This window comes from Nicotiana attenuata, unplaced genomic scaffold (genome assembly GCF_001879085.1).
Source record: "Nicotiana attenuata strain UT unplaced genomic scaffold, NIATTr2, whole genome shotgun sequence".
NCBI lineage: Eukaryota > Viridiplantae > Streptophyta > Magnoliopsida > Solanales > Solanaceae > Nicotiana > Nicotiana attenuata.
In genome coordinates this window covers 114,637-136,434 of record NW_017672060.1, presented here as the reverse complement: position 1 = coordinate 136,434, position 21,798 = coordinate 114,637, and the positions used below count along the sequence as shown (strand labels likewise).

General features: G+C 35.8%; 1 protein-coding gene across 1 annotated transcript; it reads left to right on the top strand.

The window, feature by feature from the left end:
- Positions 1 to 1,400: 1,400 nt before the first annotated feature.
- LOC109211588 lies at positions 1,401 to 1,811 on the top strand. The gene has a single exon (XM_019375136.1). It carries the CDS (start codon positions 1,401 to 1,403, stop codon positions 1,809 to 1,811), a length of 411 nt encoding a protein of 136 aa, XP_019230681.1.
- Positions 1,812 to 21,798: the final 19,987 nt, after the last annotated feature.

The following is a 21,798-nucleotide window of genomic DNA, read 5'->3' as shown; positions in this document are numbered from 1 at the left end:
CTTCCCGCAAAGATATCAACACGCTAGTTGCTTTAGGCGTGTTATTTAATAATTTCACCTTCCTAAACTCGGGTGTGCATTTCATGCAACCCAAATCCAAATCCCAAAACGTTGAATAAGAGGTGTTGAGGATCCGGGTGCATTTCATGTGACGTGATCCAAAAGCACGCTCTTAAACGGCGTTCACTTTCGTAAAAAATAATTAAAGCGGTAAATAATCTCAAAAATTGCATTATAGGTAGGAATGTGTATAAAACCAGACGTTTAGCCATTTATAATAATTTAAGCGACCGTGCTAGAACCACGGGATCCGAGGGTGCCTAACACCTTCCCTCGGGTCAACAGAATTCCTTACACAGAATCTCTGGTTCGCAGACTCCAATTGGGAAGTCGAAATTTTCCTCGATTTGGGATTCAAGTTAAACCGGTGACTTGGGACACCAAAAGCTAATCCTATCCCAAGTGGCGACTCTAAAAAATAAATAAATAATTCAATTTCGAATAACGTCACTTTAAATGGAAAAACTCCCTTATACATTTATCCTTCGGGATAGATGTGTAAAAAAGGAGGTGTGACACCCGCTTCTGCGGTTCCCTCAAAACCGCTTCTGCGGTACAATGTCCGCTTATGCGGACCCGCTGAAGCGACCAACTTCCGCTTATGCGGAACTACCCTAACCCACACCTGGCCGCTTCTGCGATCGCTCACCCGCTTCTGCGGTCCATTTCCGCAGAAGCGGAAATACCAGATGACAGCAGCAACAGACCTGCAACACACCTCAAAACCTCTCGTTCAACCACCCGAATTCACCCCGAGGCCCCCGGGACCTCAACCAAAAATGCCAATACATCCTAAAACCTCATTCAAACTTGTCTCATCCTTAAAACACATCAAACAACGCTAAAACCATCAAATCACATCGAATTCAAGCCTAAGTTTCTTAAAAACTTCCGAATTACGCATTCGATCAGAAACCCGATCAAACCACCTCCGAATGACCTAAAATTTTGCTCACATATCCAAAATCACCTAACGGAGCTACTGCAACTGTCGGAATTCCATTCCGACCCTCGGATCAAAATCTCACCTATCCACCGGAATTCGCCAAAATGCCAACTTTGCCAATTCAAGCCTAATTCTACTCCGGACCTCCAAAATCACTTCCGATCGCACTCCTAAGTCACAAATCACCTCCCGAAGCTAACCGAATCACCGGAATTCACATCCGAGCCCTCTAACTAATAAGTCAACGTTCGGTTGACTTTTCCAACCCAAACCTTCCTTAAAGGGACTAAGTGTCTCATTTCCTATCCAAACCAATTCAATTCAACTCTAACTCACCCGTTGCTGATAATAAAACATGAAAGAGCAATAAATGGGGGAAACGAGGCTGTAATACATGATTCGACGGGTTAGGGTCGTCACAGTCTGCCTGTTAGAGAGAAAATGTATTTATGGGAGGTTCCAAATTGATGAATTGCCATGCCCACATGCTTGGGCTGTATTGAAGAGCAAGTTTCTAATGCCAGAAGAATATTGCTCTAACTACTACAAACCAAGTACAATTGTAATGACATACGATGTGCCATTGTACCCGCTACCGGACAAAAATGACTGGAATATACCAGAACATGTAGCAGAGGAGGTTGTACTACCACCCAAATGGAAAAGACCTCCTGGAAGGCCAAAGAAGAAGCGCGATAAAACTTTAAGTGAACTGCTGCAGCTGAAAAACCAACATTCATGTAGCATATGTGGGCAGGGAGGACATAACAAGCGAACGTGTAGAAATGCTCCACGTAATAAATAGTTGTATTCTGACATGTATTGGTGGTTAACGATTTGTCAATACTTATGATGACATTAGCAGCTATCTCTTTGTCAAGTAATATATGTTGAAATGACTTTCGTTAATATTTCTGGAATACATTTAGTTGAAGAATTTGTATACAGATAAATATATATGAAGTATATATTAAATTTAATACACCAAAATACAACTGAATACATCTGAATAATACATTTAAATACAACTAGATAATACTGAATAATACACTTAAATACAATTCAGAACATCTGAATACATATGACTACGTACAACCTGTTGTATACATCTGAAATTCTGTTCTGTAATATGTATTATATGAACTTGAAAGATATATCTGAATGGATGCAGCTGAATACAATTGAATACAACTGAAGATAAGCAGGAATACTTATGAATAAACCAGTAAAACTGTCATTGAAAAGTTGCAATAGTCATACACGAACAAAAATGTATAAGTGATAGTTTTTAAAACTAAATAGCATCTACACCCAAAACTACTCAAAACAGTATCCTGAATAATATATATGAAGTATATAGTAAATTTAATACACCCAAATACAACTGAATACACTTAAATACAACTAGCTAATACTGAATAATACACTTAAATACAATTGAGTACACCTGAATACATATGACTACGTACAACCTGCTTAATACATCTGAAGTTGTGTTCTGTAATATGTATTATATGAACTTGAAAGATATATCTGAATGGATGCAGCTGAATACAATTGAATACAACTGAAGATAAGTAGGAATACTTATGAATAAACCAGTGAAACTGTCACTGAAAAGTTGCAATTGTCATACACGAACAAAAATGTATAAGTGATAAGTTTTTAAAACTAAATAGCATCTACACCCAATACTACTCAAAACAGTATCCTTCTTGAAACTACACTCCAAAACTAAAATGACCTAAAGCTATTCTAAAACTATCTGCAACTTTGCCTCCGACTCAGTGATTTGCCTAGCAATCTTTGAAGGTGCTTCATTGTCGCTTATGGCATCAGCGTCTATCTTGCGCATAGCATAGTCCCAGAGGAGAGCACCATATCTTTGACGGAGTAGAGTGGAGTCAAATATTTTTTTTGGAATCTCTCCAATAGTGCTCAGAAACTCTGCGTATGCTGCAACATGCACTCCACAATCCCTAAAAAATAATTGATTGAAACAATTAAAAATAATTCATACAATTAGATTTGTATATAACATACAAGAATGATGATTGAATACTTACATGCTGCCCGCTTTCTGTTGAGGCAGATCTGAAATGAAAAAAACTTCAAAGGGATCGTTATGTGACTTGTCAGTGTATGCTGGATAAGCAGACCAATCTATGCCTTGACTATCGCTGTAAAAGCCACTGATTGATAGATACAGAGGAAGAAGCTTAGCTAGCTTATCAATCTCAGAAACTACATAGGCATCATGACCTGCAGATCTGTACGAGTCATACACTTTGATACATCTCTCCTTGAATGTGACAACAGCCAATACCCAGTGTAGTTTGTCCTTCAAGTTGACTGGTATCAAGACATTATCCACAGTATGCCAAGGTACATTAGCATGCAATCTGTAGCCCCTCATATACTCACATACCACGTCCTCTTGTTTGGCTACATTAGCATCACTATCTGTATCTTCATACCTGTCGTATATTTCAGCGATTCTTGTCTCGAATATACAATCAACAGTTGTATACTTGAAGTCCCTATGATGATTGTACTTTCCCTTCTTTCTCAAGTAGTAGAATATGACGTCCATATGCTATACACAAAGAGGTTAGTAGATGGTGTGAGTTTAATTGCTTGAACTAAGAAATAATATAGCTGAATACAGACAAATACATATCTACTATAGATGAATACTGATATTTAGAAATACTTCTGAATTTAGAAGTTGAATACAGCTGAAGATAAATGCAATAGAAATCAGCTGACTACAGCTGATTAAAGCATTTGAATTCAACTGAAATATATATATTATAGATGAATACAGTTGATTAATAAAGCTGAATACAAATGCATATAGAAATTAGATGAATACACATGAATACAGGTGTTAATAAAGCTGAATACAAATGCATTCAGGGGATTAAAACTGTTGAATTTAATTGAAAATACCTGAATACAGATGAATACATATGTTGAATAATACTGAATATAGCAATTGAATACAACTGATGCTAGCTGTTTAATACAGTTTAATGCAACTGACCATAGATGAATACAGTTGAATACACCACAATAAAACTGAATACATCTGTTATAACTAAGTTACATGCTGCAAAAAACTATAGAAAATACCTTGATTACAAAAGAATTCAGGGGATTAAAACTGTTGAATTTAATTGAAAATACAGTTTAATTCAGGGGATTAATATATGAATACAGTTGAATACATCACAATATACGTTCGAATGAAACAACATGTTGTTATTCAAAGAAAATTAGTCAGTTTGTTGAAAAACTTACGTTGTCATCCCATAGCTTCCCGTCAATTGATAGAAGGTAAAACCAATTTTTTGAATTAACTTGATCAACTCCAAAATCCAACGGTATGCGAAGTATTGACTTGTTCTTCTTGTAATGGTCTTCCAAATTACTTCTACAAGTATGGTATAAAAATCATTATATACATTTTCCAAAATATGAAAACTTAATACAATGACCGGGGGAAAACTCACTTCTGATCATGTCTAGCTTGAAGACCATCACGAACCCATTTGTCATTTTCTTGAATGATTAACATAGGATGTGGCCCCGTTATTGAATAATCCTCAAAGGGGTGTCTTTTCTCAAAAATGGGGGTCAACTTTAAAGAGGTACCTGTTGTACATTGAATTCGTGATTAGGGACTTTTAAATGACAAAACCACGATGAACGTTGAATCTTAAGTTTGTAAAATCACTTACCTCCTGAGTCGAAGTTAGACTCATAAGGCGATGTCACGACCCCAATCCCGGTCGTGATGGCGCCCAACACTAATGCTAGGCAAGCCCGACCAATTAAATACTCTCAACCCAAATTCGCAATCCGTTAACAAATAATACGATTAAAATAGTAAATATCAAGTTTCCAATCCGGAACTAGATAAAATAGTACGAAAAATAATAACGAATATACCAAATATTCCCCCATTAGATCTGGAGTCACGAGTCTAGAGCCTCTAAATTTAACAGAGTAATATATTCATAGTAATAAAGAAAGTCTAGGATAGGGAAAGACAAATGCAATAAAGGGGAGAAGTCGGGTCCTGCGGACGTCAGGCAGCTACCTCAACAACTCCTAAACCGAAATCCACGAAGACAACAAACAGCTCCACTAAGTCTCCGGAGCACCTGAATCTGCACACATGGTGCAGGGAGTAAAGTGAGTACTTCCAACTCAGTGAGTAATAAACATATATAGTGGCTGAAAGTAAGAAATTCCGAAATATTACAATATAAAGCTATAATCAGCGATTCAGCACATAAAACGATGAAACAACAACAATACCAGGACAATTAAGACAATTAGGTATAAATGCATGAATGCAATGCAATGCACATGACCGCTGCGGCGCGCAGCCCGATCCATTTGGGTACCCGCGCTCACTGTGGGGGTTCAGACTCCGGAGGGGCTCCTACAGCCCAAGTGCAATATCATCGTAATATTCGCTGCGCGTGTAGCCCGATCCACACTCAGTCCAGGTATATATATGCATGCAAGTCAATCGGGCACAGTCAGATTATTCATTTTAGTTTTAATTATTAGGAATTTTAGAGCTAAGTGTTTAAACCTTTATTTATTTACTAACCATTTCGAGGCAGTGTCTAACTCAGGACTGATATCATGAAATATGCTAAGCATCATGAAAGCAGTGATAAGGATCCCTGAAGGATGCAAATGATAGGCACAAAGCCCCAAACACATTCATAAAATTCAAGTAGGATGATTACCAAAGAATTTCTAGTCAAGAACGCAGTACGAACATCAATCGGAACAGACTAGGTCAAAATCCCCCGTCACTATCGACCCCGCACTTGTCATAGAGTACGTGTCTCGCCTCAATATAGCGTCACAGTGTGATGTACCGGGGTTTCAAACCCTCAGGTCATCATCTACATCTATTACTCACCTCAAGCCGGCCACAAGTCTAGCTCGCTATGCCTTTGCCTCTCGAATCAACCTCTTCGCACGCAGAATCTGATTAAAACCACAACGAATACATTACAATAGGCTAAAGAAATATAACCCAATCGAAAAGACTCGAAAAATACCAAAATTCACGAAGTTGGCAAAACCCGAGCCCCGGGCCCACTTCTCGAAAAATTACGAAATTTACATCACCAGATTACTCGTCTCGCCACGAGTCCGTACATATAAAATTTACCAAAATCGGAGTTCGTTTGACCCTCCAAATTCCATTTTTACATCCTAATTTCTCAAGCCCTAACTTACCCCATTTTGATGAATTTCCACTGATTTCTATGATAAATTTACCATAACTTGAGTAATTAAGCCAAGGAACTTACCTCCGCTCGATTCTCAGTCAAAACCCTCGAAATTTCTTGCCCAAAGCTCTTAAGAAGTTTAACAATGGAGGAAATAATGAATGGGATCGCGGTTAAAATAAAATAAAAACCCCTCTGGTACGCCCAGGTTTTTTCCCTTCGCGAACGCGGTCAACACCCCGCGTTCGCATTGAACAAATTCCGTTAGACCAAAATATTACCCTACGCGAACGCGATACTACAAATGCGAACGCGATAGTCCAGCTTACCCTCCTACGCGAACGCGNTGATGCAACTGTATGCAGCATATTTTGGAGAATATGACAGCAGAAACTACAACAGGTATTGAAACATAAAAATGTATCTGAATGCAACTGCATACTTCTATATGCAAATGTATGCCTATTAATTATTAATAAAATCTAAACTAGCAATGATACAATTTGTATATTACCATGTTTCCAGTGTCATTGAACATGCCGTTCATCAGATAAGCAAAGGTTGGCTGATTTCCGGTGGTTCTCCAATTGAGTATTCTGGGGACCACGTCATCAACTCGGAGTGCAATTTTAGAATCAACAGAAGAACAGCACTCATAAAACCACACTTGCATAGCTAGGGGCATCCCAGCTATCCTGTAATACTTCTTCACAGCATCCATCTTCTTACTAATCGATTTTGTCAACATCTCAAATGCTTTTGAACCCCAATGATATTCAGAATAGCGCCCACTCTCTACTAAGTCAAAATGTAGCCTTGGTATAGTTGTACTATTCTTCTCGGATGAAAAAATGAAGGTGTGTATGAAATACAACAAAGATATCTTCAAGGCATCACCATCATTGTCGGGACCCCATTTCTTGTCATCGAAGCATTTCATCAAATGTTTCTTCTTGACAAGATTAGCACCTCCAAAATAAGTCTCAGTAAGCCGGTTAGGAAGCGTTTCACTAAACTCAAAATCTTCACCATTACAAACACATTTTAGGCCAGTCACAAGCGCAAACTCCCTTAATGTGAAATGTAATTCAGTACCATTGACGTGTACTGCAAATACATTGTTAGGAGTGCCTTCTAACTGGAGAGCCATGAAGCATCTGAAGAGTTGATGTTGAACTTCACAGCGCTTCATTTGAAGAAATGAGCCAAAGCATGTATTGCCAAATTGTTGGTACTGAATAGGAGTAAGGTTCTCTTTTAGCTGGGACACTATATCAGTGTTAGTGTAAACACTGATATGGGGTGCAAATTTTGGCTGGTGTTTCACAAACAAATTAATTCCCTGCAATTAACAATAATAAATACATGTTAATACAGTTGAATACATTGCATATTTCATAGCAAATCAGTTTTGAATACATATCAATACAACTATAAACACTTACAGAAGACTAAATACAGTGACAAGGCTACATACATATTAAAAAACTAGATACCACACGCATGACATACAAAATAAGTAAGTTGAATACATATGAATACATATGAATACATTTGAATACATTTGAAAACTTACTAGAAAATTGAACAGTTGCAAACAAAAATAACTAAAGCTGAATACACATGAATACTTATGAATACAAGTAAAACTTACTGGAAAATTGAACATTTTGAAACTATCAAAATACATAAGAATACATATACGTACTTAAAAAGAAACAGAATACAGTATACCAAATAGTACAAAAATACAACCAGATACATACGAATACAACATCATACATGTAAAAAAGATTGAATAATTATGAATACATATAAGTTTCTTTGAATGAATATTGATACAAATAGCAATTACCTTTTGGTGTCGTGTGTCTGATGTTTTTTTGGCAGCAACTTCCTTTACATTGACACATGAAGAATCATTCATAGGTATTTTCCTCTTTGAAGCAACTGGATTTTTTGTTTCTTTTGATGATTTCTCAACTTGGACTTCTTTCGACTTGTCATTGTGTAATATAGTTCTTCTCTCAGCAACTGTAGTTGCTGATAAACCTGCAAAATCTGACTCCGCTTGAGTTATTTGCAACTTGAAAGAGGGCCCATCAAAATCGAGAATTTTGGTGGGTATACCTCTGGTTATCATGTTGTGCGGCGTTGAATCCGCTATTGGAGAGAAAAACCAAAGCTTCCTGGTGAGAAAACAATACTAATGGTTATTGTTTCAGAAATTTATGAAAAATCGGTATAAAAATTATAGAAACAAAGTAATGGTATCAAAATCGAAGAAGAAAACTTACCAGTCGTATAATTTTCGGCAGTAAAACAGTGATTCCGTATAGATTCTGAATGTAGGATTGATAATGGCGGAGAAATAGTGAATTTGGGTGGGAGAATAGTTAAGAAACGTGGGTATGTGGGAGAAGAGAGTAAAGTGTATGTAAAAGAGAGAGAGAGAGAGAGAGAGAGAGAGAGAGAGAGAGAGAGAGAGAGAGAGAGAGAGAGAGAGAGAGAGAGAGAGNGGCCGTAACTTCACGAAAGCTTAGACCCATTTTTCAATGCCACCCCATATCGGTGGTAACGACCTTTTCCATGAGAGGTATCCTGCATAAACCTGAACTGTCGGGGAGATTGGCCAAATGGGCCATACAATTGAGCGAGCATGATATAATATATCAGCCACGAACAGCGATCAAATCGCAGGTACTCACCGACTTCATCGCTGATTTCAGTGCCAAAATAATAACCGAGGTCGAAAAAGAAATTTCACGGACCTCGTCTGGAAACACAAGCAGGAGGAATGTTGGGATGATATTCTGTTTCATTATGATGCCTTTCGTGTTCCTTACGCTTTTTATGGGGCGGTGATGAAGATGGACTAACAATTGCAACATGTTTCTTCTTACATGGAAGATCGGGTGTCGGAGAAAAGTCATCCGAATCCTCTCCCGATTTGTCTGAATGAGCAAGAGTAGGTCTGTTCTCAACATCGGCGGCTACAGGAGGAATCTGAATAACGGCTAGCTCTATATCGCTTGGACTGATGTCCTTGAAAACAATCTGAAAAAATAAATATAATAAAAGTCTAACTAAAATCTTCCAAATGCAGATCTGGAATACAAAATGATATTTCTATTGAAGATAAGGCAGAGTTGATGATTTGGAAATAATATGCATATGTATGAAGAATAATAATGAAGGTTACAACAGCTGTATATTGCTGTATCAATATGAATATTATTGTATGCAGTAGATGTATTCAACTGTATGCAGAATCTGTATGGATTTGTATACAAGTTTATGCAGCTGATTATTAGTCCATATGCATTTGTATACATGTATCTTGAATCTATATGCAAGTATTTATTTCTGTAAGCATTAGTATCCAAATGTATACAGCTGTCTGCATCAATATCTTCTTGCAGCTGATTATACAAGTATTTCTATCTGTATGTATTTATATATAAATGTATTTTGCAACTGAATGCAGAAACTACAGCAGGTATTGAAGCATAAAAAATGTATGAGAATGCAACTGCATACTTCTATATGCAAACATATGCCTATTAATTATTAATAAAATCTAAACTAGCAGTGATACAATTTGTATATTACCATGTTTCCGGTGTCATTCAACATGCCGTTCATCAGATAAGAAAAGGTTGGCTGATTTCCGGTGGTTCTCCAATTGAGTATTCTAGGGACCACGCCATCAACTTGGAGTGCAATTTTGGAATCAACAGAAGAACAACACTCATAAAACCACACTTGCATAACTAGGGGCATCCCAGCTATCCTGTAATTCTTCTTCACACCATCCATCTTCTTGCTAATCGATTTTGTCAATATCTCAAATGCTTTTAAACCCCAATGATATTCAGAATAACGCCCACTCTCTACCAAGTCAAAATGTAGCCTTGGTATGGTTGTATTGTTTTTCTCGGATGAAAAAATGAAGGTGTGTATGAAATACAACAAAGATATCTTCAAGGCATCAACATCATTGTCGGGACCCCAGTTCTTGTCAGCAAAGCATTTCATCAAATGTTTCTTCTTGACAAGATTAGCACCTCCAAAGTAAGTCTCAATAAGCCGGTTAGGAACATTTTCACTAAACTCAAAATCAGCATCATTACCAACACATTTGAGGCCAGTCACAAGCGCAAACTCCTTTAATGTAAAATGTAATGAAGTACCATTGACGTGTATTGCAAATACATTGTTAGGAGTACCTTCTACCTGGAGAGCCATGAAGCATCTGAAGAGTTGATGTTGGACTTTACAACGCTTCATTTGAAGAAAATTTCCAAAGCAAGTATTACCAAGTTGTTGGTACTGAACAGGAGTAAGGTTCTCTTTTATATCGGAGACTATATCAGTGTTAGTATACACACTGATATGGGGTGCGAATTTTGGCTGCTGTTTCACAAAAAACTTAATTCCCTGCATTTGACATGAATAAAAACATATAAATACAACTAAATACACTGACAAGGCTAATTACATATAAAACATCTGGATACAACACAAATGACATTAATTTATCATACATGAATACATATAAATACAACTAAATACAGAATGGAACTTTAAAGTGTTGAAAACAACAAATAAATACAATGAAATTGAAAGGAAAAACAGTGATGGGAACCTTGAAAGAAACTTAAAAAGACAACTATAAAAATACATCAGAATACATATAAATACGTATAAATACAACTGAATACATGAATAATACAGTTGAATTTCATCAGAAAATTACCTTTTCTTCAACTTTATCTGAGGTTTTCAATTCTTCAACCTCCTTCCCCTTGACAGATGAAGCTTCAGAGATATGGTTTTTCCTCTTTTCCCGAATGGGAAGTGTTGTCTCCTTCATTGATTTCTCGACTTTATCATGTCGAGCTTTTGTTCTCTTCTCCAAATCAATATCTTTGGCTAAACCTGCGTCCAATTCACCTTGAGTGATTTGCAAGGAGAAAGAGGGCCCATCGAAATTGAGAAGTTTAGTGGGTATACCTCTAGTAATCAACTTGTGGGGTATATTCTCAGACATTGTAACAACACGACTTGGGTACTGTTGATTAAATACAATTTGGTTAGTCGAGAGGTTGAGAACAAGCAAAAATGGCGAAAAATCAAAAAAAAAAATATGCGTTAGGGTTTACCCGAGATTGGGGAAGGAGGAAGCTGCGTTGTGAATGAGAGCAATATAATTTTAACCGCGATTACAGGGGATTTGGAAGTATCAATTTAGAGAGAAGGGGGAAAACTTGTATTGAGAAGTTGTATGTAAAAAGGTATCTATGAGAGAGAGAATCTGAGAATGGAGATAGGGAAATTAAACATAGTGTGTATAATGGCTTAAGTGTAGGAGATACCCAAAATTAGAATTTTTGCTATAAATCATATAACATATCTATAGGATGTAATTTATTGAAATGATATTTATTTTAAATAAATAGGGGGTTAACCTATTCTATAGGAAGTAAAAATTTCTTAAATAAATTAGCTATACTGTCAACTAAGAAATACTTATTAGTAGTTATTAATTATAAAAAAATTATTAATAACTTTGTATCTAAGAAAAGCTAAAAAAAATAGGCTTCAAATAAATAATTAAAATAAAATAAAATATTAAAGCCCCTTATAAAGTTTGATTATAGGCCGCAAAATTCGTCGAGCCGCCACTGGTATCGGCCGGTAAAACACCCTAGCCCCTCCCTTTCCTCGGATGCAAATTGTCTTAATCATTCTGTTTTTTAATCTAGAGGTCCCTCCCTCCCCTTGTCTTGGACATAAGGGTTCAATTATTGTCATTTAACTAGGAAAAAGTATTCACTAGGAGCACCTGAAAATAAAATCCGGACAGAATGCATGTCTAAGTACTGGAACAATTTAAGTTCATAACTGTTGATTTAATTTCCATCTCCTACTTTAATGCTGAAGTATGGGGTTTCATTTTTTTTCTTTCCCTGCCGGTAAATCGAAAGAGCTGATGTTAGGCAATAGGTCTTTGGAATACCAAGCTATAGCTACTCAGCTTCACGTTAATTAATTTTTGGGTTGTTTTTACATATTTTAAGGAATCCATTTTTAGCATTAACTAACAATAAAATTATCCATATTAACCTTAATATGTTAATTAAAAATACTCCTAGGCTCTTTTCTCAAAAGGTAACTTTGGAAAAAAAAGTTAACAATTATTATGGACCATAAAAAAAAATTCAATTAAAATGAACCGGAGGGAATATTAGTTTTCACTCTTTCAACCCATGACTTGATTGAAATTTGTTTTTTTTTGTTAAAAAATTAATAATTTTAATGTCTCAAAAAGAATATTTAAATTGATGTCTAGATTCATTCTTTTAATTGCTCTTTATTAAACAAAACAATTTTAATATATATTTAATGTATGTAAAAGTAAATTAGAATAACTTTGAATATAATATTTTATTAACATTGAATGGGTATCAAAATCAGTTATGTTTTTGTAATTTGAAATTGACCAAAAGATTGATCTTGTATAACCGTTTCCTTAATGTCTAATTTGATAACTTTTCATTAGCTTTTTGAGAATAACAGTTCTTTGGTCTTAAATGACTATAAGGTTGATGTCATTGAATTCTTAATGCATTTTAACGTTTCATTCATTTCAGATTGTCTTCCTTGGACTATATATAGAGCTATCAAGTTGTGTTCATGGTAGTATAGTGAAAAAATAAAGTTAAAATTATTTTTCCTTTTCTTTTGTGCTGGGTTTTCTTCTTAATCTTTGTTGTTTCTGTTCCTAGTTATACTAGTAGAGCTTGTTGAATCCTTGGGAATACGCCTAACAATATTCATCTCAGTGTGGACAAAATATCCTTAAGGACAGTGTCTTTGACACGTCTCAAGCTAAACCTTTATTCTCCATAATCATCCAATTTTTTCCTAAAATTTTTAATATCTAGTGTGTTTTGAATGGACTCTCTCTCCATTATAGTTGTAGTAGAAGGAACATATTACCCACAAGAGGGTTCATATTGGCAATAAGAAAACCAGAGAAAAAGTTTTATGAAAATACTAATGTAGGATAAATTAATCCTCAAGGCAATCAAAACAAATACCTAATTAATTTTCACCTATATATTAATGGACCGATGAGTTTAATAAAATAGCATAAATATGATAACCCAATTGAAAAAAATCTATTCAATTGTACTACCACTAGTAATATTGTAGGAAGGTGAGAGACTTATTTCTACTACCGCCATGATTTTGTCTGGCCTTATAGTGTCATTAGCTTACAGTGAAAAAACCTAATTAAGTAAACCTTGTGAGCTATAGGGAATCAATTATTGCCAAGAACAAGCAAAATCAGTGAAATGGACAGGAACCTATCATAGAAGTAAGTGACCTAATAGCCCGTTTGGTCAAGCTGCAAAAATCAGCTTATTTTGAGAAGTGTTTTTTTTTAAAAGTACTTTTGGTGAGAAGCAGTTTGTGTTTGCCTAATTAGTTTGAAAAACACTTTTGAGCAGCAATTAGTGTTTGGCCAAGCTTTAAAAAACTGTTTCTAAGTGTATTTTTCTCAAAAGTGCTTCTCAAAAAAGTGCTTTTGGAGAGAAGCTACTTTTTTCTGCTTCTCCTCAAAAGCACTTCTTTTCCTTTCAAAAGCTTGGCCAAACACCTCAATTTTTGGCCAAAAACACTTTTGGCAAAAAAAAAACACTTTTGGCTAAAAAAAAACTTGGCCAAACAGGCTATAAATCCCCTCAAAATTTCTGATCCGTATTTAATGGGTTTCTTTCTTGTGATTTAGCTTCAGTCAATGTAACATATCGCTAATCACCTCCTTTCCCACGTCACATCGATTTTAGTCAAAGGGAAAGAGCAATGAGAATTCATGTCGGATAAAGTCCGTTACTTAGAAAAAAGTTTCAGCCATTTCTATAACTAATTTTTCTTTACGGTATTGGTCTAAATTTGGACGGCTTAATAAGTGCAGATAAACAAGGTCGAGGACGAAGTCGACTACGGCATAATAACGAGGAGTTGTCTTCAGAAGATTATCGCTAAGAACAAGCAAATGGAGTAAAGAAGTAACGGTAGGATAGATTTAGAAATAGCTATAAGAAATATTCTTTTGGATATTCCTTATGTTGTACTTTTTAGGGTTTCTTGGGAATATCCCTTATAAATAGGAAGAGATAGAGAACAAAAAGGGGATCTTCACTTCTTGATAAGAGCACTTTGTAAAGAGTTGACTTGAAAGAAGATATAAATAGGTGAAATACATAAACGACCCATTTAAGTTGTCCCCAACGATCAGACGACCAACTTAACTGAGCTCATTTTCAGTTAGACACTTTAAGTGATTATAAAGTGTGTCTTGTAAACATCTCGCGCTGACATGGCAATTCAGTTGTGTCTCAATTAACATCGAGCGCGTGAGGACTTCTATTACAGTTTTGTTTTTAATTTTCAGTTTAAATTATTTTTAAGTGGGCCCACACCACATTTATTTTTTCTTCACCCTCACTTTGTCACTCTCTTTTCTAAAGCAGACGCCAAACTCACCGTCTTTTTTGTCGGCCCGGCCTTTTTTCTTCGAAATTGTTTCCACCTTCTCCCCCAAAAATTTCAATACAACCAACAAACCTTCCTTAGCAAAGCCCAAGGTTGACTAGCAATAATCAGTGAACAAACAAGTGATTTTTGTCCGAGTTCATCATGCCGCGCCATTTGTTAAAGCTCCAATTTGTATTGAAATTGGAGAATATTAAGCTTAATTGGTGAAGAACCCAGATGAGGCAGGTTCAAAGGAAACAAAATAGATATTGAAGATCTATTGGGTTTCTCTTTTTGTTTCCTATTCTTCCGGTCCAGTCAGTCCTCCGGCCGTTGTCGCCGCTGCTGTCGCCGTCGTCTCAGCAATTTCCACCGTCGGTACCTGCAAGTGATTTGCACACTAATTTATCGTTGTCGTTTATATTTCTCAAGATCTTGAATCTGGCTCATCTTTTTCTTCAAAATTTTTGGACAAAATTTCCTTTCTAATAACCACTCTATTAAAAATTAGAGTTGGAGAAAAATACATGTAATTATTATGAGAGAAGCCTATTGAAAATTTCTAGGCTTTATGTTAAAGATAAAGCAAAGCTCTTATTGGGAACATGTAGAAGAAAAATATTGAGAGGAGAAATGGAGAAAAATCAAAAATTAAAATGAGGTGGAGAAGAGGATGAACTGTTCTTTTCCATGAAAGACAGTCAACATTTTGTAAAAAAAAGGGAAATTAATTTTTAGTTTTTTCCTGGTTTTTAATTATATGTGATAATTGTTTTGTTTCAAGTTACATGTATCATTATTTGATTGGCTCATTTGACATGTCAACAGCAAGTAGATCACACGTGAGGTGGGCTGACTAGGTCGGTATTTATTAGATACACTTTATTGCCTCTTAGAGTGTCTAACTGAAAATGAGGCAGTTAAAGTGGCTGTCTGATCGTTGGGGACAACTTAAAAGGGGCCGTTTATGTATTTCGCCATACAAATATTGTCTTGCTCACTGATTCTATAGCTTTACTCACGTTATTCATTCCTTGTTCACAAGATCCTGAGATTCCTTATCCATCTATATTTATCTTAGTTCCACGTTGCTGTCGGGAAGGAGAGTCACACAAACCGTCTAACATTTGAGTGATAAGTTCCTCTTTATTACATTTATTTTCATTATCTACATTCATTGCATGTTCTTATTATAATATTCATTGATAAACGTTGAACACGTGCCTGATCTTGTTACTTTTAAACGTGGCCTGACTCCACAAATCTGTCCAAGTTCTTTATCTAGATCTGATGATATATAACTAGGATTCATCCTCTATCTCATCATTAATTAATTTAACAAAGAGTTCAACACTTTTTGATCAAACATTTACCACAATGTACAATCTAATTATTCCAAATAGTTAAAGGAGTATATATATATTTTTTTTTGAAAGGAGTAGGATTCAAAAGTGGAGTAAGCAGATGAAAGAGAAAATGGAAGCTCTACATGACGGTAATATTAGTAAAATCTCAATAGCATTGTATAGTGAAAATGATAAAAACTTAATTTCAATAATAAATTTAAGTTATATATATATTATCAGATCATAGTTTATTGTTCAAACATGAACTTCATAAAAGTGACGTTCTAATCCCTTTTGAGGGTTAGGGGATCAGAGAGCATTTTCGTCAAAGCTCTTTCAAAGTTGGGTTTAAATTACGCATATAGCTTAAAAATATTAAAAGTTGTAATGTATATATAACATAAATTTGTTCTCAAACTACCGATTAACATATGTTTTTTTTTTTTTTTTGCTACCTTTCTTGTATAAAATAATAATGGTGGAATGTCCACCACTCTTATTGCCTCTGTGATATATCAACGATTGATTGATTTTTTTTGAACCTCGAATATTTTACTCGGATTCGCATAAAAGTATCTAAAGTTGATGGAAATTTCTTGTCACATTCTGGGGAAGACGTTATGAATCTACAATTTGCAGTTTCTTTGTTGGGTTACATCTTATGATCCATCCATCAATCTGACCAGTCAGAAGCAGCTAGCAAATCAATTTCCAATTGTCAATTAAAGGTTTCTTCTCCTACACAAATTAAGCTAAGATCTGAGTAGGGCTTAGAAAAAGTTCGACTATTCACAAAGTAGCAGTACAAAATAACCTCATATCATTTGCACAGATATAGGCGTGTTGTAGACTCTAAAAAGTAGTAGCTTGTTCTTTTTCTCATGCTAAAGGATACCCCTTTGTAAAAAAGGCCAACCGAAATGAATTCATGATTGAGGCTGTAAATATTGTATTTTTTTCTTCTCCTATCTATTCCCCTTTAATCTTTAAGAGCCCGTTTGGATATAAGAATTTTTTCACTTTTTTTTTAAATCTTTTTTTACTTTTCTTCGAAATTAGTGTTTGACCATAGAATTTTCAGTTTTCACTTGAAGATGAATTTTGGAATTTTTCGAAAATTTGAAAAACTCCAAAAAATTGTTTTTCAAAATTTTCACTTAGATCACTCACAAAACTTCAAAAACAACCCAAAATTATATTCATCCAAACACAACTTTAATTTTCAAACACCATTTCCACTTGAAATCTTTTTTCACTTTTTCTTTTTTTTTTTTGGAATTTTACAATTCTTATGTCCAAACGCCCACTAAATCTGTTCCTGCACTATCAATTTTTTTTTAAATATTTCGCAACAGATATTTCTGTCGAACCCCATATCGCAAATGCGATACCTGCAGCTGAACAAATAGTTGGAAAACGGGATTTTTCATTCATTCTTCAAATTTTCAAAACCTAAAACACAAGAGACGATTTTTCAAAGACTTTTTTCTTCCTCATATCATAAGTAAGTGATTCTTAACTAGTTTCTTTCAATCTTTCACCTCTTTTTACAAGATTTCAACCTAGAATCTAAGATTTTCATGGTGAAATTGGGGATTTTTCGGTAGAAACTAGGGATTTGATAAATTGGGGATTTAGACCTCAAATTGAGGTTGGATTCCAAAACTAATTACATATTCGGGCTCGGGGGTGAACGGGTGAACGGATTTTGGTCCGAACCTCGAGTTTTGACCAAGTGGGCCCGGGGTCGATTTTTGACTTTTTGGGGGAAATGTTGGGAAACCTAGATTTATGTATTGAAATTGATTCCTTTAGAAATATTTGATGTTATTAAGTTAATTATGGCTAGATACGAGTGGTTTGGAGGTGGAATCTGGAGAAAAAGCGGTAATTGAGCAGTGAGTAGCCTGTGGATCGAGGTAAGTATTGTGTCTAACTTTGACTCAAGGGATTAGGAATCCTTGACTTAATTACTATGTGAAAATTCATGTGAGTGGCGTATAGGTGAGGTGACGAGTAACTATGCGCTGCCAATTTATCTGTTTTGCCTATTTTCTTCCTTTTCTTATTATATTGTCTTCCCTGCCTTAACTGCTACATGCTTTACTGGTATTTCCATGCTTATTTGCTACTTGTCAGATATTGTTTTTCATTGTTGAAGGTATTAGCTACCCCATAATTTCAATGTCTCATATTATTGACTTAAGTTGGTTTATCGGTGTTTTATGGTATATTTTGGATTGGTTTCGGTAGTATTATTTGTCTGAAGTTTCATAATGTACAAGCTTTCCGCTTGCTTTGGTTTGAGGTTTAAATATTGTGAAGAGTTTTGAGTTAAATTGGGAAATTTCTGTACTTATTGAGTAATTGATGATGATATGGTGGGATCGGGTTGCGCGCCGCAACAGAAGGAATAAGGGTGATATATTGAGGAGGAATAAGGGTGAAATGCTATTATACGGTGGGATCGGGTTGCACGCTGCAACAGGAGGAATAAGGGTGGATTGATATGGAGTAATAAGGGTGAATATTCATATTGATATTGATATATGGTGGGATCGGGATGCGCACTGCATCAGTTTATGTGTTTATGTATCTTTCTTCTACTGTGTAAGTTATTTTGTAGCTTTGCATTTCACATAAGGATTAGTTATAGGTGGATACTGATAAGACACTTGAGTTTTGTATTCATTCCTTGCAAGTTAATATTTTATTTCGTCCTGTTCTTCTTTCTGCTTTTATTATATACTGTATGCAGGTTATATTGTAATTGCCCCGCCGTAGCCTCGTCACTACCTCGTCGAGGTTAGGCTCGGCACTTACCTGTACATGGGGTCGGTTGTACTGATACTGCACTCTGCACTTTCTGTGCAGATTTTGGAGCAGGTAATGGCTGATCGAGAAGTCGGGTACAGATATTTTTAGCTAGGAGACCCAAGGTCGTCCTGCTGGCATCTGCAGACCCTAGCGTCCCCATCTATGCTCCTACAGTTACTGTTTTTACTTCCCTTCATAAACAGTTGTATCTTCTTTTGAACAAATATTTGTAGCAAATCTTAGTGTGTTCGTGGATTGTGACACCGGATTCTGGGTAGTAATATCAATTGTATTGGTAATAGCATATAAACAAAGAGGTTATTTACTTACTTCCGCATTTATTTCTACTTGTTTTAGCTTGTTTATTTTTAATCACTGAAACGTAAAGAAAATTGGTTAATAAATACTCTAACGTTGGCTTGCCTAGCAAATGTAATGTTAGGCGCTATCACGGTCCCGATGGTGAAAATTCCGGGTCGTGACAAAGGGGTTGCCGACTCAGTGGCGGAACTACATCCACTCAAGGGGTTGACACCTCTTAGTCAGAAAATTACATTGTGTAGTTAGGTATTTTGGTATTTTTTAAATATATATATATATATATATATNATATATATATATATATACATACACCCCTTGACTTCTTGGTGAGTTTATTTCCTTATATTTTCACTTCCCTTAATGAAAATCCTGGCTCCGCCACTGTGCCGACTTTCCATTTAATTTCAGAAGTGAAAAGTGTGGAAATGCATGAATAATGGTAAAAATCAATTCTCCGTTGATTCTCAAAATAAGTAACAAAATTTGGGGGTCTAACAATTCTTTTTTTTTTTTTTGGTAATTAAATGATTTTATCTACCAAGTATAAGTATTTACAGACTAAGCAAACTGAGACTATCTGCTATCTTTGCTCCTGCTGGACATGAAGCCCCAGCTAGGATCTTACTATCCTTTCTACTCTTCCTCTTCTACACCTCTTCTCAACTACATTATATAAGGGTACCAATTCAATGTATTCATGATTCTATCTAAACTAGGAAACATATTAGCTCTAACATGTATTTCCTAAATGATTAATCTAAGTATGGCTTTAGCAGTTCTTCTCTTATGCTGGAAAATAACATTGTTCCTCTCCTGCCAAATATGGTAAACTGCTGGTGCTATTGACATTATACATATTGCTGCCCCTCCACTTCTGCCTTTGGTTCTTCTTTCTATCCACTTCAACTCTTCCTTCCAATCTAGTTTTGGTCTCTGAATGGCTTGCCATTTTAGGAGTTGCTGCCGTATAGTTGCTGACATTTCACATTCAAAGAATAGGTGTTGTAATATTTCATTCTCTTTTTGACATAGTGAGCATGTGTTGTCTACATTTATCCCCCATCTTGCTGGCCTTATTTTGTGGCTAGCCTCTCCTATATTGTCAATCTCAGAATAAAGATCCATTTTGGTAGTCCATGATTATTGCAAACAAGTTTCCTCCATGATACCTTCTGAAACTCCCCTTGCATAGCTTTGCATATGTGTCTTATACAGAAGTTGTCCATCCTATTCACCTTTTCTTCTGTATATCCAACAGCCTCAAAGTATTTTCTTGCCTTGAAGATATGTTGAATGACCCACGATGCTTTCTTTGTTTCTGTGTTCCATACAATATTTCCCTTTATGTAATATGTATGAATCCATTGGACCCATAGCTTTTCCTTCTTTGTACATATGTTCCACAAGAGTTTGCATATAGTTACTTTATTCCACTGCTCCACATTGATGAAGTTTAGACCACCTGCTACCTTTGGAGAACATAGCTTTTCCCATGCAATCAGTGCATTTTTGCTAGGTTCAGCATTTCCTGACCATAAAAATCTTCTGCAAATTTTGTCTATGAACTGAATGATCTTCTTAGGCAGAATGAAAATTTGAGCCCTATTTAGATTGCAACCAGCACACTTTTGATTAGCATTGCTCTTCTTGCATATGACAAGAATTTTGTTGCCCATCATTGTATCTTGCTCAGCATTCTATCAATTAGTGGTTCACATTGACTAGCTGATAACCTCTTTGTGCTCAAGGGTACCCCTAGGTACCTAAAGGGTAGTTCTCCCTTGTTATAGCCCAACATATCCATATTTTGCTTTTGAATAATGTTATCCACTCCTACAAAGTAAATGCAACTTTTGTTTGGGTTTGCAATTAACCCTGTAGCTGCAGAGAAAGCTTGGAATTTTTGGTGTAGTACCCTTACTGATTGTATGCCCCTTGTGCAAAAAAGTAGCATATCATTAGCAAATCCTTAGTGCACTAGATTGACTTTGGCACATTTTGGATGGAATTTGAATTCTTTGTTCTCCTTCAAGGGCTTCAGTAGTCTACTCGGATATTCCATTGCCATCACAAATAGTACTGGTGAAAGAGGATCCCCCTACCTAAGCCCCTTCCTTGCCTCAAAAGCTTTACTGGTTGCCCATTAACTATAACTGAGTAGGAAACTGTACTAATGCATACCATTATCCATTTTACAAATTTCTCAAGGAACCCCAATAACTTCATCACTTTCTCAATGTATACCCATTCTACAGAGTCATATGCTTTTTGCATATCAATTTTAAGCATGTATCTTGGCGATATGTTCTTCCTCTCGTACCCTTTGACCAATTCATGACTCATAATGATGTTATCAGTAATCATTCTGCCTGGTACAAAAGCTGTTTGGCAATTATCTATGAGGTTTGTCATGACTTCCTGTAGTCTTGCTATTAGGACTTTTGATATTATCTTGTATAGCACTGTGCGGCAAGAAATAGACCTGAATTCCTTG

Excerpts from the sequence above, each read along its gene's own strand:
- LOC109211588 (XM_019375136.1), top strand. The coding sequence starts at position 1,401 with ATGATTCGACGGGTTAGGGTCGTCACAGTCTGCCTGTTAGAGAGAAAA.